We start from the raw sequence: 18,624 nt of genomic DNA on the forward strand, positions 1-18,624 counted from the left end.
TCGTGTACTCATTTCCCCTGGCCTCTCTGTGGGTGCGCCAGGCTCCCCCAAGGCCTCCCTCCCCACCAGTCATAGAGATACCTACCCCAGTCAGCGATGGGGGTCGCCGATGGGGGGTGGATGCGTTGAGGCCGCTATGCGGATCCGCTTGGGGGGTCTCTGCCGGGGACCCCCCAATGCCACTTATCTTTTGGACCCCTTAAGGGGTCCTGGAGACCACATGGCGCGCCATGGGGGCCGCCATTTTCCTGTTGAATCGTTCTGCCTCATTATACGTTTTTTCTCATTGAAATGCATGGGCGGCCATGTTTGTGTGGTTTCCTCATAGGAATGCATTGGGCAGCCATTTTCTTGGAGTCTGTTTTCTCTAGTGATGACCCAGGTTTTTTTTCTTCCTGTGAAGATAGTTTTTTCACCATAGCAGAACGATCTCCATATCGATTGGTGGTATGTCTATTGGGGTCCCTGTAGGTCTTCTCACTCACCCTGCTATCAGCAGTGCTAGTGGCTGGGACTTGTGGTACCAGTGGTGCGGTCTGTTTTTTTGCAGTTTCTTAAAGTGACACTGCGATATTCGAGGGGTTTATAATGGAGTCCCAGGAACAAATTTCACCTACTGATCCCCCTCCTTGCAGTTGCAGGGCCCCCTGGGTCGCAACCCCTGTCTGCTTTAACGGCAGCTTTGGAAAACCTGGTGTCAAAAGTGGATGTGATTATCAAAAATACCACTAGTAAATACCACAAGTAATAAGCGCCCTATGCTCTCCCCTCCCTAAAAATGGCGGATGATTCTGCGTCAGGGACGCAGGTGTCTTTTGGCACAGGCAAATCCCAGAAGTTGGACAAGGTTTTCCCTTGTCTGGAACTTTTTGACAAAATTGTCAACAAATAGTTGGGGCGCATCAAACAGATGTTAGTGGTGCCAAAGTGTTTAAAAGGTTCTACCCCTTCACGGACGCGGTGTCCGCAAGATGGACGTACCACCGAAGGTGGACCATTCGGTTTCCAGACTGAACAAATATACTGTGGTCCCAGTTGAAGAGTCCCCAGTCTTTACAGACCCTGTGGATAGATGATTGAGTCCCGCCACTTACACATGATAGCGGGCTCACTACTAAAACCGATCTTCGTGATCACTTTGGTCTCCCAGACCATTACAGAATGGGCAAAGTTTCTAAAAAGTGACTTGGAAACAGAACAGCTCTCTCTGGGTCTGACGGAGCTAACGAACCAAATGGTCCAAGCCCTATTATTTATATGTGATGTGTTGCTCGATGCGGCCCCCCTGGTAGCCAGAGTGTCCGTGGTGGGAGTAGCTATTAGACGCATGGTGTGGCTAAAAAGCTGGTCTGCAGATCAGGCTTCAAAAAAGGCTCTATCAGATCTCCCCTTTTCGGGAGACCGTTTGTTTGGTTCCTCGTTGGACGAGTTAATCAAAGGGCCCACAGGTGGAAAGAATACTCTTCTTCCTCAATCTGCCAAGTGCAAGTCACCACATAATAGACGGGGGCCTTATTTCGCAGCCCACAGGCGGCCCTTTCGTGCCTCCGGCAAGCAGGAGAAAGGATCCAAGAAGACCTGGTCGGGTAAGCCGAGAAAAGGCCAATCCAGACCTGCCGACAAATCCCCATCTACATTAAGGGACGCCCTCCCTCATATCTGAGGTGGGGGGACATCTTTGCTACTTTCCGGAACCATGGACTTCCTTGGCTCAGGACAAATGGGTCCATGAACTGATCCGATCGGGTTACAAGATCGAATTCTGGTCTCGACCATCGAAAAGGTTCTTCCCGTTCAATCTACGCCGATCTCCAGACCGGTTAAGGGGTCTACGAGAGGGGGTACAAGATCTGCTGTCGCAAAGGGTGATTGTGCCGGTTCCTTCTCAGGAATGCTTTCAGGGGTTCTATTCAAACCTGTTTACTGTGCCTAGGAAAGAAGGCAAAGTACGTCCAATCCTGGACCTCAAGGCTCTGAACCGCTTTGTGCGGGTACAGAAGTTTTGAATGGAGTCAATTCGCACAGTAGTGGCGTCTCTTCACCAAGGAGACTTTTTGGCTTTCATAGATATCAAGAACACTTCTCTACACATCCCTATTTACGCTGGACACCAGCATTTTCTTCGCTTCGCTGTAGGAGAGGAGCATTATCAGTTTGTGGCATTACCCTTTGGTCTCGGCCTCTGCCCCCAGGGTCCTTACCAAAGTGTTGGCTCCAGTATTGGCATTACTGCAACAACAGGGGATTACGGTAATGGGGTACCGGACGATCTCCTCTTAACAGCAGACTATCATTCAGCCCTTTTGGGTGACTTGACCATCACTGTACGGACTCTGCAAGAGTTCGGTTGGAATATCAATTTTAAAAAATCTGCCCTGTTATCATCCTTAAAACTGGATTATCTGGGCCTGACTCTGGATTCCACTTCGGCTAGGGATTTTCTTTCCCCGGACAAACTGCAAAAGTTGCAGCGGGTAATTAATCTGCTGTTATCCAGCAATCTGTCTTCTCTGCGGACCTGCATGCGGGCCTTGGGTCTGATGGTGTCAACCTTCAAGGCTGTTCCGTTTTTGCTCAGTTTTACAAGAGACCCTATGAAGGGAGATTCTTGTCAAATGAAACAAAGATCCAAAATTTTTTGACACTATGATTCGGAGTCCCAACCCAAAGACTGCTCTACTATGGTGGCTTAACTCGTTAGCACTACGCCAGGACAAGTCCTTCCTCCCACTGTATTGGACTGTGGTAATCACAGACGCCAGCCTATCCGGCTGGGGAGGACTGCTCTGGAAGCTGTGTGTTCAGGGGTCCTGGACAGTAGAAGAGTCCAGACTAGCGATCAATATTTTGGAAGCTTTGCCTGAGTCACTGGACAAATCGTTTAGAAGGTCGTCCAGTCTGGATTCAATCAGACAATGCCACGGCCGTGGCTTACATCAATTAAGGGGACACCAAGAGTGTCTTGGCGGCCCAGGAGGTGGCTGAGATCCTGAAATGATCGGAAAAGTTTGTTCTAGCTCTTTCTGCAGTGCACATCCCAGGTGTGGAAAACTGGCAGGTGGCTTACCTGGGGCGTCAGGTGTTGGATCAGGGGTAATGGTCTCTGCACCCGGAGGTGTTTCACCTCCTGCGTGTCCGGTGGGGGACTCCTAACGTCGACCTGTTATCGGCTCGACTCAACAAGAAGAGTCAGAGGTTTGTAGCCAGGTCGCGGGATCCTCTGGCCAACGCCACAGACGCACTGGTGGCTCCTTGGGGTCACTATCGGCTGATCTATGCGTTCCCTCCGCTGAAACTCCTGCCGCACAGTATAGAGGTGGAAGGAATTCCGGTCCTCCTGGTGGCCCTAGACTGGCCTCGCTGGTCTTGGTGCGCAGATCTGGTAAGGTTGGTCGCCGATGCTCCGTGGAAACTTCCTCTCAAGGAAGATCTGCTGTTTCAATCCTGCTTTACAATCGCTGGCTTTAACAGCTTGGCTGTTGAAAGCCAGGTGTTGAAGGATAGAGGTCTTTTTGACTCGGTGATTCTAAAACTGTTGAAGGCCAAAAAGTCTACTTCTAGGAAGATCTATCATCGTACGTGGAAATCGTACATCTCATGGTGCGGATCTCTTAAGGTGCATCCTCGCCGTTCTCGGTGGCTAGGATTTTGACCTTTCTTCAAAAAAGGGTTTAACAGCGGTTGGCTTTGGGCACTATCAAAGGCCAAGTGTCAACTTTGGCTGTGTTTTTCCAATGACCTTTGGCTACGTATGCCTTGATTTGTACTTTTATACAAGGCGTTCGCCATTTGGATCCTCCGAGGTGATCCCCGTTACCTCCGTGGGATCTTAATATGGTATTTTCTGTTTTTCAAAAAGCTCCTTTTGAGAATGTTGGGGGGATTCCTCTGCTTACACTGTCTCAGAAGGTGGCCTTTTTGGTGGCTATTACTTCTGCCCACAGAGTATCTGAATTGGCGGCGCTGTCCTGCCGTTTACCTTATCTGGTGGTCCAGAGAGCTAAAGTGATCCTTGAACCTAACCACTCCTTTCTTCCTACGATGGTCTCTGATTTCCATCTTAATGAAGACATTGTGCTGCCTTCACTCTGTCCTAAGCCCAAGCATCCCAAGGAAATGACCTTGCATTCTTTGGATGTAGTTCGGGCAATTTGTTTACCTGGCAGCTACTGAATCTTTCAGGAAATCGGACTCTCTCTTTTTGTACTCATCGAAGGACCTCGAAAGGGATTGGCTGCGTTTGCTGCGACCATTTTCAGGTGGATCAGACAGATGGTGGTACAGGCTTATTCACTGAAGGGTCAGGTTCCTCCTTTCCCTGTGAAGGCGCATTCTACTAGGGCGCCGAGTGCCTTTTGGGTTTTCGCCGTCAGGCTTCAGTGATGCAAGTTTGCAAGGCGGCAACTTGGTCGTCTGTGCACACATTCACAAAATTCTGCAAAGTAGATGTGTTGGCATCTTCGGATGCTTCTTTTGGCCGCAAGGTTTTGCAGGCTGCTGTTTAAAAGAGAAATATTCTCTTTGAGGGTGTATGTTTTCTAGGTGAGCTCCAGTTGTTTCTGGTTGAGCTCCATGTTCACTGGTTGGCTAAGTTTATCCTTTGGGGAATTACATTCTTTTCTGCATTTTTTTCCCACCCCTCATGCAAATACTGCTTTGGGACGTCCCGATGGTCATGAAGAATATGGAGCTGCGCCTGTCAATGAACAATGGAAAAAACTGGATTTTTGACTGTAAAATCCTTTTCTCTGATGTTCATTAAAAGGCGCAGCACCCGCCCCTCTAATTATGAGTGGGATGTTTTTTTTTTTTTTCTTCTAAACACTGCTTGCAACAAAACTGAAGGCTATAGCAGAGTGTTTGAATGTATGCCTGCAGGGACTGCCCCATAGGTGTGGTAAAGTTTTTTTTCCTGCCTAGTGCCCTACTCCTGTAGGGGGCAGCATAACCCAATGGTCATGAAGAATATGGAGCTGCGTCTGTCAATGAACTTCAGAGAAAAGGATTTTACGGTAAGTGAAAAAACTTTCAAATATTTTCCTTTGTACCCTTATGTTTCATATATTTTACGCTGGTCACATTACCCCTCCCTCCCTCCTCTCTCTCTCCCTCTCTCTCTCTCCCTCCCTCTCCCTCTCTCCCTCTCTCTCTCTCTCTCTCTCTCTCTCTCTCTTCCCCCCCTCTCTCTCTCTCTCTCTCTCTCTCTCTCTCCCTCTACCTCTCTCCCTCCCTCCCCCTCCCTCTCTCCCTCCCTCTCTCCCTCCCCCTACCTCTCTCTCTCCCTCTCTCTCTCCCCCCTCCCTCTCCTCCATCTCTCTCTCCCCCTCTCTCTCTCCCCCTCTCTCTCCTCCCTCTCTATCTCCCTCCCTCCCCCTCTCTCTCTCCCTCCCTCCCCCTCTCTCCCTCTTCCTCCCCCTCTCTCTCTCTCCCTCTCCCCCCTCTCCCTCCCCCCTCTCCCTCCCTTCCCTCTCTCTCTCTCTCTCTCTCTCTCTCTCTCTCTCTCTCTCTCTCCCTCTCTCTCTCTCCCTCCCTTCCCCCCTCTCTCCCTCCCTTCCCCCCTCTCTCTCTCTCCCTCCCTCCCCCTCTCTTTCTCTCCCTCCCTCTCTTTCCCTCCCCCTCTCTCTCCCTCTCTCTCTCTCTCTCTCTCCCTCCCTCTGTCTCTCTTTCTCTCCCTCCCTCTCTTTCTCTCCCCCTCTCTCTCCCTCCCTCCCCCTCTCTCTCTCTCCCTCCCCCTCTCTCTCTCCCTCCCTCTCTCCCTCTCTCTCCCCCCTCTCTCTCTCCCTCCCTCCCCCTCTCTGTCTCTCTCTCTCTCTGTCTGTCTGTCTCTCTGTCTGTCTCTCTCAAAAAAAAAAGGAAATTTTTCATTCTTGACTGGAGTTTCCCTTTATGTGTAGATTATATAACCGTTTATGGGAAAAACCTGATCTACATATGAGTAATGTCACTTTAATATAAGCCCTAATATTAGACTCCTTTGCTGTAGTCTTTAACTGATGAGACTAACAGCTATGTTCTTCATAAAGAGGCACACTATGATAGGTCACTTCTCAATCCCTTGCTGATCAATAGCTTTAGCTGCTATGTTCTCACAGCAAGAACCACTTTTCAGTACTGAACACCTGCAAATAATGATTGGTTTATGGTTGGCCAATTTTCAAACCTTTTCTGATCAATAGATTTACCTAATGCACTGCCAGTTTTCTCCCGAGCAAAGAGGAAAAAATAAAATATCCCTGTTTTAACCAGTATATACTTATTAAAAACGTTATAGTTATCTCTTGAAACTCTCTCCGCATATATGACCCTTAGGCCCCTTTCACACATGCGGTCCGTTCAGTTCATCAGTTCAGTCACGTTAAAATGTATCAGTTTTTCATCTGTTTTTTTCATCCGTTTTTTTTACATCCACTACTATGCAAAAACGGATGAAAAACGGACCGTTTTTCCGTTAACATCCGTTTTTTGTCCGACCTGTTTTTTTTTTTTTTTTTTGACGGATGAAAAATAGGGCATTCATCCGTTCCAAAAAATGGACATTGACGGAAGCGGATGAAAACGGATGTTAACGGATGATCATCCGTTGTCATCCGTTTTTTACATAGAGATGCATTGATGTCCATTTTTCATCCATCAACGGATGGATGAAAAACGGACAAACGGACCGTATGTTTGAAAGGGGCCTTATAGGCTAAAGAAATTTTTACATTTCTGCTATCAGCCTTCTGTTTGAGGTATTAATTCATCATTACTTAGAATCACTGAATAATACATGGATCATATTTTTCATTACAAATAATGTTTTCTCTTAGTATTTTATCGCGGGAAAAAAAAAATTTCATGCAATCTTTGGACAAAAGTATAACAAATGGAAAGAAAAGAAAAACTTTTGTACTGTATATTTGGACCCTTATTACTGTAGATAAATAGGTCACCTTTTTATTCCATGAGTTTTACCTTTTTGATACTTGGGGTTGAATTCTAAATGTTTTCACACAAAATGTGAAGGGTAACTCAACTCGTGGGGGAAAATAATTAGCAAATAAAAAAATATATATACCGTATACAAATTGCGACACATGTCATATTGTCATTGAATGTTATCAAAATTACATTTGTAATGTTATGTTAAAGGCAATGCAATATGGCAGCCTGGAGGTGTTCTGTTACACAGATGGTATACAGAACGCCCACCGGAAAATGTAATTACCTGCCTGTGTGATTGGCTCACAGATTTTCCCAGAAGTCTGCACTAAAGCCCCGTACACACGTACCGATCGTCGGCCGAACGATCGGCCGTCTTTTGTCCCCGGGCTGTCGTGTCCGCTGAAAAGTGCAAAAGACTGCACACGAATTTTGTCCGCCAACAACAGCCGACTGCAGAAGTGATGTCATGTGATGGTAAACTTTCCCTGTGTTTTTTCTTTTCTGAGCATGCCCAGTCTTGCAAATCTGCTGTCTGTCGGCCGAAATCTGTACTGACTGGCGAACAATCGGCCGTTCTGGTGTCGGCATACAAAAATTTTAATGCTTGCACGACAGATTCTGTTCGGCCGAAAGTGCGCTGTCGGCTGTCAGAAGCATCATACTAACAAGCCGAAAATCGGCCGATCTGTCGTCGGCCGAATCTTTTCGGCCGACAATCTGCACGTGTGTACGGGCCTTTAGTCACATTTTGGACATCCCCTGCAACAAAAGTGTCATTGTTGGCTAGATACTCCCAAAGGGAAATCACATCTAATTGAATGCAGACCCTGCAATTTTCCTCATTAGAGCCTTGCAGGTGCAACAGCTGATTGATAATTACAAAAACCATTCCCATCCAGATTCACTTTCCACATGGACACATATATACAAACAGCTATTCCTTCAGAATAACAAAAGGAAGGAATCTGCAACAAAGTTTGTTAAAATCCTTGCAATGTACAGATACTACCCTAGAGGAATACTTTTTTCTCAAAAAAAATGGAGTTACTCCAAGTCTTGTTTTTTTGTTAAAAATAACATACATGTTCTACTTGTATATTAAAAAAGAATAGCGCACACATGCAAAAGAAATGACTATCAAATATGGAGACAATCCATAAATAAAAATGGGGATTTAGTCCCACCATATGGCCATATCGTGCTCAAGCCCACCACTGCGTCAAAGTACCCCATTATCAGTGGGTCCTACACTACCATATGGTGGGACTAAATCCCCATTTTTATTTATGGATTGTCTTCATATTTGATAGTCATTTCTTTTGCATGTGTGCGCTATTCTTTTTTAATATACATGTTGCTTGGTCCATAGCTGCACTGGCTTTAGATATACATGTTCAGGGTTTGCTCCCCCAATTTTTTGCTTGTATACATGTTCTACTTACCTGCTCTGTGCAGTTGTTTTGCACAGAGCAGACTCTTCTAGGGTTCCTCTTTGGCTCTCCTGGTCCCTCCCTCCCTGTTGAGTGCCCCCACAGCAAGCAGCTTGCTGCCCCCTCTCTCTCTCCTCAATGATGCACAGTATATTACTATCTCTGATCACTGTATTAGTGTCACTGGTGATGTCAGTGTCAGTCAGTTCCCTCCCCCCCCCCCCAGCATCAGTTAGTGTCAGTTTGTCTGCCGCACTATCACAGTCCAATTATAAGTCACTGTTCACTGCCATTACTAGTGGGGAAAAAAACATAGTTTGTAGACGCTATAACTTTCACACAAGCCATTTACCACTTGCTGACCGCAGTACAGGCTGGAAGTGAACACGTTTTTTTACGCAAAAGATCAAAAAAGCGTTTTTTCCTTTTCGATCTTTTGCTTTTAAAGGTAAAGGAGAGATTTGGGGTCTTTTTGACCCCAGATCTCACATTTAAGAAGCACTGTCCTGCTTATTTCTATTACAAGGGGTGTTTACTTTCCTTGTAATAAAAATAAAAGTGATCAAAAAAAAAAAAATTAAGAGACAGTGTAAAAATAAAATGTTAAATAAGAAAAAAAATAATGAAAGCGCCCCATCCCTCCGTACATACATATGGAAATGGTAATCGCACCATACATGTGAGATATAGTAATGTTAGAACAAGAGCAATAATTCTAGTGCTGGACCACCTCTGTAGCTCTAAACCGGTAACCTGTAAAGGCTTTACAGCATCGCCTATTGCGATTTTTAAGCACCCTAGTTTGTCGCCATTCCATAAGTGTGCACAGTTTTAGGCGTGGCATGTAGGGTGTCGATTTAGTCGCTGTAACATCTTTCACGTTTTAAAAAAAATTTGGGTTTTGTTTTATTTAATTCATTAACGCGTGACATAAATTGCAACAATCGCAGTTTTGTTAGAGTCTCTGCTAAAAAAAAGTACAATGTTTGGGGGTTATAAGTAATTCTCTAGCAAAAAATACTGATTTAAACTTGTAAACAAAAAGTGCCAGAAACAGCCTGGTCTTCAAGTGGTTAATACACATTTATTGGGATTTTTCTTTTAACAAAGACCTGTAATAGAATACATTTTGGCCTAAATTTATGAATTTTTTTATTGGATATCATAATAGCAGAAAGTAAAAAAATATATTTTTTTTTTGTTTCAAAATTGTCAGTCTTTTTTTGTTTATATCGCAAAAAATAAAAAAAACCCAATGGTGATGAAATGCCACCAAAGAAAGCTATATTGGTGTGAAAAAAATTACAGAATTGACACCAGGTACATCATTGCCTAACTGTGCAATTACCAGTTAAAATAGCGCAATGCTAAATAAAAAATGGCCTGGTCATAAAGGGGGTAAAATCTTGCGGAGCTCAAGTGGTTAATTGCATCCAATTATTAAAGTATGAATGTTGGGTGATGTGGGAATATTGAGTGAAACAAAAAAACTCCAAATAGACCCATTAAATTAAATTAAAATAAATTTCTGGGGCTCTTCGGTTTTGGAGGCCTCCAGATGAGGGGTTGGTGGGTTTCGGGAAAAAGTTTGCTAGTTGAACATAGTGATCTAGGGGGTTTGTTGTTTTTGTGTGGTGGTCTTTTTTTTTTTTTCTTTGTTTTGTATCTTTTTTTTTTTTTTCTTCTTATAGAGAATTGTAAAAACTTCTTTTTTTCCTTTCTTTCTTTTGAATAAAAAATATTTTATTTCTTAAAAAAAAGTATTTTCAGAATTAAAAAAAAAAATATATATATATATATATATATATATATATATATATATATATATATATATGTGTAAAATTCACTTTTATTTAATCTTGCACATTTTTAAAATTATTACTAAAAAAACTGATTAGTTTTAAAATTACATTCAAAATTACATATAACTATAATATTCCTAGAATATGCATACTACAAAACATTTTGAATACCCCTTAAAATACATATAGTTCTATACTTCTCTCAAAAACAAATTAGAAACAAAACAAATGAAGTAATGAGTTATTCAGAAACAGTTTCTTTTTTTTTTTTGTATTGTACATTAATTGGCGTTGTGGTTTTCCTTTTTATTATATTAACATAAATGTGAATGTATTTGTGAAGATGGTATAAAGCCTAAAAATGAAGCAAACTCTATTTCCTTACATACAAACATTGGTTTTGATTTTATGAATATTGATCATTCATACTTTAAGGCTCGATTCACATATGTAGGGCCGCGGTTTTTAAAAGGAGTCCAGTGCGGTTTTCTTTTCCGGTTGATGTGTGAATTTTTACTTGAAATCGCACCTGAACTGGACTGAAAAACACGCAGGAGTCTTTTTAGAAACAAGACCGCGGCCACACCGGACATATGTGAACCAGCTCCATTGAAAGCCGTTGGGTTCACGTGTTATGCGAATCGCATGCGGTTCAAAACTGATCCAATTCACATATATGTGAAGCGAGCCTTAAAGAACTCTCAGTAAAAGTAATATTTAAAGAGATGGTGGTGATCATCAGCTAAATATTTTCCACCTTCAGGGTTTAAGAAGATATGACTTTAACATACGAAGATTCTAAATGCACCCCACACTCTATTATGATGTAAAAAGACTTTTCGCATTTAATATTGCATTGCAGATCCTATTCATCGAGTGATTCTGAAGACAGCCCCAAAGCAAAGAAGAGTAAAAGTCACAAGAAAGAGAAAAAGCAGAAAAAAGAAAAACATCACAAGAAAGGGAAAAAAAATGGGAAACGTGAGCGTCATTCCTCGTCGTCTTCAAGCAGTTCAGATTCCTCCAGCAGTGACTGACTAATGGTTGTGTAGCCAGAACATTGTGCACAATTAAAGCCTTTGGGTTCCGTCATTATGGAAAATAGCCAGGACTGCTACAGAGAGAAAATCACCACTGGAGCAAAGCATGAATACCTGATTCTATACAAACAGGCTTTCGTATGAAATATTATGAACAGTGTGCCTTGCACGCTGTTTTTTGAGGTACAAGCAATGAAAAAAAAAACCTGCAGGCTGCTGATTGGGGTCACATTGTATTGACACAATCAGACTTGTCTAATAAGGCATTGATGATGTGCAAAATACAACAATCTGTGTTACTGAATAAGCCTGATTAGAATCATTTTGTATGTACGACAAAAGAATAAAGAAATTGATCATTTTTAGAGGGATGCTTTGCTCTATTCTGTTGAGGGTTCTTTTTGTTTATACCATTGTTTGTTCTTTCTCCTTTATTCAATTGGTGAAAATGGTAATGGCACATCTTTCTGCTAGTTTGTGGCACAACTTGTATTATTATTTGCTTCCTATTAGAGCACAGTGCTTTACAATCTTAAGGGAGACAGCACAGGTACAATGCAATGAAATAGGGTTCGGAGGGCCCCACTCATAAGAGCTTACTATCTAAATAAAACCTCTTTTGTAAATACTTAATTAAATAAAGTTGATTTCAGCACAGCTCTGACCCCTTGGCATAATATATGCTGGCACAAAAAAAGGGTAGGTTTGTTTGATGGAAGAAATTGTAATTACAAATTTATCTCGGCTTTTAAGTGACCTTGACACTACAGTAGAAAGTGAAGTAAATGTAAAGAATGTCAAATGTAAAGAAGTCTCAAAAATCTTACTACTGCCCTTGCCTTTGAAAGCCACTCTGATCCTGAGAAATCTTCTCTTGAAGTCGGCAGGTAAACTGACACTTTAGGAGTGCTGGTCTCCTCCGTTGCCCACAGCTATCACTGGTTCCTCCTGCTGATCTTTGTGCCATTACTCTTTCTCCTGTGGTGGGTATTAGGAGAAACAAGAAAGAGCTAGCAGGACCATCAGACTCACATTCCAGTAATGCCCCTTTCACACCTGGCGGACTCCATTTTTCTCAGCAGGTAATCGATCTGCCGATCCCCCCGCTGAGCAGGCGGATGGCATCTCTGTCTCCGCTCTGTGTGCGGAGACACAGATGTCAGGAACCCGCTGTTCTCTATGGGGGAATCAGATGAGAATGGACTGCCTTTCCGTTCTCATCCGATCCGCTGGGTGGATGGAAAATAGGGTTTCCATCCGTCAAGATTTGACGGATCGGATGTCAGCGGACATGTCTCAGCTGACATCCGATGCCCTATAGAGATGCATGGGGCATCCGTTCAGATCCGCCAAAAAAACGGACAGGCGGATCGGAATGGTCCACCCGTGTGAAAGAGGCCTTAGTGTTGATTTTCTACCCCCACTCACTGCCAAAATCTAAAGAAAACAGGCACTGCTCAGCCGGCCGCATCATTTATTTACAGTGTTCTGTAAAATAATAAATTACAACTACCGACGGACTTTGCGGTTGTTTGCCTGTAGTTCTTAATGAACTACCACAGTGCTGTTGAGTGCTCTGGTAATTGATTGATTCTTCCTGTCCGCGTAAAACTGCCTGCCTGTACATCGTATGGACAGGATGTTTTACACTAACAGTCTGCAGGAGACCTACATAGCATTAGAGGTCTGCTGATCGCTGGTGCAATGCTTTCCAGGCTCCTAAGACTAAAAATAAAAAAAAATAAAAATTTTACCTGCAAAAAAAAAAAAAAATGTGAATTTATAATTTTTTGTTAAAGGTGAACTTATTATTTAAGACTTTTAAAGGTACTATTTTTTTAAATCTTCAGTACTACAGCAAGATCTGTTAAGATGCTGTTGTATGGTATTGCTTAGGAATTAATGGTTACCATTAGTTTACATATGGCTAAAGCTTGTTTTTTTAAGTTTTGGATAGAGTAGGGAAGAGTTAAACCCACTCCTGTGTTATTTTTTTGACATCTTTGTACCACTGCTGAAATTTTCCTCTAAAGCCGTAAAAAAATGACACATTCATAAATAATTTATTTTGGGTACCTATATAGCGCCGTCAATAACGCAGCCCTTTGAATATTTATTATACATTTGCATCCACTCCTGCCCTTGCAATCTAAGATCCCGAACTCACATTCAAACATACGCATACCGGGGCCAATTTAGATAGGAGCCAATTAACCTACCAGTGGAGATGGGCTCAGGCGTGTTTGGGATCCTAGTCCCAACCCACCTGCCCGATCCTGCCAGGAAGCCAACACTGCACACAGCTAATCACAGGCAGTGAGACATTTCCTGGTCTGCTGCTGCACGGACCTGGAAATGTCTCACTGCCTGTGATTAGCAGTGTGCAGTGTCGGCTTCCTGGCGGAATTGGGCAAGGGGGTAAGGACTAGGATGCCAAAAACGCCTGAGCTTTTCTCTACCTACCAGCATGTCTTTGGAGTGTGGGGGGAAACCAGAGTACCTGGAGGAAACCCACACAGACACAGGGAGAACATGTAACTCAATGCAGGTAGTGTGGTTGGGATTTGAACAGACCACTCTAGTGCTGCTGGTCGGAAGTGCTAACCACCTTTGAAAACGTCATCTGTGACGAAACGTCGTAAGGTCACGGCGTACTGACGTCATCGGATTGCGACCGGAGAGTGCGGACAAGCGGAGCCGTCCGGCCGGCAGCTGCTAACTTTGCTCCTACATTCCTGGTCTTCTGTAAGTTATTCTGCTTTTACTTAATAAACTTTTAAATGGTTTTACGCTATGGGAGCTTTTTTCTCTTCATGTTGGTAAATACTTGCAATATCTCTGGAAACATCTGAGAAACTGCACCCCAGGTCAAGGGTCGGGTCCCTGGATGCTTGATGCACCATACAGGCTTGAATATCATTTTATTTGGTAAGAGGCGACCCCTACCGGTGTATATTGATATTGGCTCCAGGTGGTACACTGGATTGTGATTTGCACATTTTGGCTAACCTTTTATCCTCACACGGTAAGAGGCGAATCTATCTGGTGGTGGTTCAGCACGCAACTTTCACAATATCGCCTTTTTTCTCTTTGGCCACTTATTTATTGCTGTCCGGTAAGAGGTGACTTCAGCCGGAATACGACATATTTGTTTATGGTGTTAACCCTTATCACACATTGGTAAGGGGTACCTATCACTTAATTTCCCTTTTTTTTTTTTGCATGGTTTTACCTCTTATTATTTACTGCTATCAGTGAGCAATCACGTTGGTGGAGGTTCATTCTACACTTAACCCATCATTCAAGGAACACTGTGGTGTTTAATCAATTTATAGTTTGTTGGGTTTTACGCTATTGCGTTTTTTACTTTACTTTCATGATCCAACGACCATTGAGTTAATCGTTCACGTGGGCCTGGATCTACTGTCAAGGGGACAAGATTTACCTAGAGAGTCTGCCTTTATCTTACCTCAATCTGGTAAGCATACATCCTTAAGGGAGTCTGGTCCTGGATTACATCCCCATTTATTGTTTGGACTGTATGGACTTTACATCTCCATTGATCATATTATAGCGCGACTTAATTTACAATTGCTAACCACATAGCCACTATGCTGCCCCAATAGTTTTTCTAACCTATAGACCTTATTACTGATAATAATTTGAAAAAAAATGCTTTTCTCTTACGTCCTCCGACAGTCGCCGCCTCCTCTAAGTCATCACTATTGGGGTATTGACTTCCGCTCCGCAGGAGTAGCTAGGCATAAGACTTAGTCAAAAAGAACAAAGGCATTTGCATATACACACCCATGGGGGCTGTCCCACTGGGTCAATACCCCCCTGCAGTGACCACTCCCAACTCAGTTTTTCTGCCTAGCGTCAGGAGTAGTTAGGCTTCCCTATGCTTTTTTTATTTGATTTTCTTTTGAAAATGTCAGTTTTTTCCTACCTTACTAGCTGTTTATTTTGTCAGCTTTAGTTTTAGTCGACTCTTCGGAAGAAGATGGATTCATGCGGTGCTGGGATTCGGACTGACCGCCCTGGTTCTCCGGGGCAGAGGGTCAGATGGTCCCCCAGCCCGCCATCGAGCGTTCACCCATGGTTTGTCCTGGCATTATGAACGACCCATCCCTGCTCGCAGCAGGGATGCAGCCATGAGGTGGCTACCTCACTGGACACATCTGCGATACTGCAGTGTAATGTCCCTGGCTAACGGCATTTCCTGTCAGATGAGGACAGCGGCTTTCCATTCTGAGAGGCTCCCCAGGACTGACCGCCCTGGTTCTCCGGGGCAGAGGGTCAGATGGTCCCCCAGCCCGCCATCGAGCGTTCACCCATGGTTTGTCCTGGCATTATGAACGACCCATCCCTGCTCGCAGCAGGGATGCAGCCATGAGGTGGCTACCTCACTGGACACATCTGCGATACTGCAGTGTAATGTCCCTGGCTAACGGCATTTCCTGTCAGATGAGGACAGCGGCTTTCCATTCTGAGAGGCTCCCCACGCCATCTGGTACAGGTACGTACTTCTGTGTGGGGCCTCTGTCTGGGGTGGCAGTCCTGTGTTGCTGTGTGTCCCCATGTCTGTGCCTGTGTGACTCCCTGATGCGGTCCCTGCGGGGATCGCTTGTACATGCGCTGCGGTGCTGTGTGTTTTTGGGGGTCCCCTTCCCTGTGTCACTTAGGTGCTTGTGGGGGTGCAGACTGTGTGTGTGGCGGTCGCAGCGGGGTAAAACCGCGCGGTCCGCCATTTTAGGTATGGGCAAGCATGTGTGTTTTCACTATGGGCAATACTACATGCTGTTTTGGCGCCATCCGACGCCATTTTGCGGTGGCAGAACAATCGTTCCGACCGCATGTTCGGCGGCCATTTTGCCGGAGCCTTCCATTCAGTCCTATGGGGCAGCCATTTTCCCTGAGTCATGCAGCTTATAGTTCAGCCTACTCTGACAGCACTTCCTTTTCCTCTGAAGCAGCGACATCGGTGGTAACACTCTGTGGGCTCTGCAGGCTAACTCTCTCATTACCTTCTGTATTGTCATTTCTGGCTCCGTTTTTTCTTCTCCTGGTTGGGGGTATTTGTCACTGTATCTGTAGCGGTGGGCTGCGCACTCCGCAGCGGTTTTAAAGGGGCAGTACAAAATTTATTGCACTGTTTGATCTTGGGCAATGGATTCTCAGGACAGAAAATTCCCCCCAGCTCTGGTGGGGGACCCCAGTTCTCCTGTGGCCCCTCTGAGACCTGATTTGGCCGCTGTAGTGGTGACCTTGGTGTCCAATATGGAAATGCTGATGGCTGAACGTGCTGCTAGGAAGAGGCCCAGATTGTCTCTCTTCTGATTCAGATGGTGATATGGCTGCTGCGGCGAGCGTGCCCTTTTCAGGGTCTCGCTCATCCTTAGACCCGCTGGGGTCTGAGGCGGAGGTGGAGGGGGTTGATACTTCCTCCCCGGGGGTCGCCGAAGAGCGTGCGACTATGGATGAATTGATAGTTTCTGTTAAGGAAACACTACATTTGGAGGATGAGCCCAATCCTCCGGGCATTGTGTCCTCATTTGGGACACACATATCCGCAAGTCGGCGCAGGTTTTTCCCTGTCCCGCTGAGTTTGATTACACTGTTAATGAAATGTGGCGCACTTTAAAACGTCCATTCCTGGTACCTAGTCGGTTCAAATTGCTTTATCCCTTTGCTACGGAATCGCGATGGTGTGTGCCTCCACAGGTGGATCACACTGTGGCCGTGCTGAACAAGGCTACCTTGGTTCCTTCTGAGGATACCCTGGTTTTTCGGGATCCCACGGACCGGCGGTTGGAGTCTCTAGCCCACCATTCCTATACAGTGGCGGGCTCATTGCTCAGACCCATTTTCGCGTCCGTTCTGTTGGCTCAGGTCGGTGGCTGATTGGACTAAAGTGCTTAGGAGCAACCTCGTGTCTGATGCTGTTCCGCCTGCCCGGCTGGATATGGTGGATCAAATTCACCAAGGAATCATGTATTTGTGTGATGCGGCCTTAAATGAGGCCCCTTTAGTAGCACGCCTGTCTAGTGTCTCGGTACTTAACCTGGCGACTGATCTGGCTGAAGAGCCGGTCGGCTGACCAGTCCTCGCAGAAAACAGTTGCTGATTTTCCCTACGCTGGTTCTCGCCTTTTTGGCGAGGCTTTGGATACCCTGGTAAAAGGCGTCACAGGGGGCAAGAGCACTTTGCTGCCCCAGAACCCGAAGAACAAGTCCTTTCGTGGCAAGCGGGGTTCTGCACCTCGGTCCCCTCAGGGGTCCTTTCGTGCCTTTCGGAACCAATCCAAGGGCAAACCCTTCAAGGGCCAGGGTAGCCAGAAGAAGCCCTGGGCGGGCAAGCAGAAGTCAGGCAATGCCGGCTCGGCGGGTAAATCCGCCTCTGCCTGACGTTTTCGCGGTTTCCTCCAACCTTGGCTGTTCCTGATTTCGGACAGGTGGGTTCAGGAAATCATTCGATCAGGGTACAAGATCGAATTCCTTTCCCAGCCAGCGGACAGATTTTTTCCCTCAAATCTTCATTTGCCTCCTGGACGTCTGCAGGACCTGCATCAAGCGGTGTGGGACATTCTCGCTCAGGGGGGGATTGTCCCGGTGCCTCATCGGGACAGGTTTCGGGGATTTTATTGAAATCTGTTCACTGTGCCCAGGAAGGAGGGCAAAGTACGTCCTATTCTGGACCTGAAAGCGCCGAACCGCTTTGCGCGCGTTCGGAAGTTCCGTATGGAGTCTCTCCGCTCGGTGGTGGCCTCCCTGAGTCCAGGGGAATTCCTGGCCTCGATAGATCTGAAGGATGCGTACCTGCACATCCCCATTTTTGAGGGTCATGGTTTGGTTTGCTATCGCAGAGGACCACTATCAGTTTGTGGCGTTACCTTTCGGTCTCGCTTCGGCTCTGAGGGTCTTTACCAAAGTGCTGGCGCAGGTTCTGGGCCTGTTAAGGGCACAGGGCATTGCGGTCTTGGGGTACCTGGACGATCTCCTTCTGAGATCGAGTGTCAGCCAGGATCTACTGCGCGATCTGTCCACCACGGTGCAGACGCTTCAGGAGTTCGGATGGACCATCAACGTTCAGAAATCGACGTTGTCTCCATCGGTCCATCTTCCCTATCTGGGAATGATTCTGGACTCTGGTCAGGCAAAGGTGTTCTTGCCAGAGGGCAAACTCCGGACTTTACAGGACGAGATCAGGTCCCTCAGGGACAATCCGTCCTCGTCACTCAGGACCTGTATGCGGGGCCTGGGGTTGATGGTTTCGGCCTTCGAGGCGATTCCCTTTGCTCAGTTTCACACGCGGGCTCTCCAGACGGAGATCTTGGCCAGGTGGGACCGACTGCCTCAGTCTCTGGATCTGAGCGTGTCATTGAGTCGTCAGACCAGGTTGGCTCTTCTGTGGTGGCTCCAGTCCCCG

General features: G+C 45.5%; 1 protein-coding gene across 1 annotated transcript in view; it reads left to right on the forward strand.

Annotated features, from left to right (window-relative positions):
* The window catches only part of SREK1IP1 (SREK1 interacting protein 1), a 185,088-nt gene extending 173,694 nt beyond the window's left edge, over window positions 1-11,394 (forward strand). Inside the window, exon 5 of the mRNA XM_082248201.1 lies at window positions 11,019-11,394. Coding sequence (XP_082104327.1) covers window positions 11,019-11,193 — 175 coding nt within the window. The 3' untranslated portion in view covers window positions 11,194-11,394. The remainder of the gene's footprint in view (window positions 1-11,018) is intronic.
* Window positions 11,395-18,624: the final 7,230 nt, after the last annotated feature.

Source organism: Pelophylax lessonae (genome assembly GCF_965119305.1).
Source record: "Pelophylax lessonae genome assembly, chromosome: 1".
NCBI lineage: Eukaryota > Metazoa > Chordata > Amphibia > Anura > Ranidae > Pelophylax > Pelophylax lessonae.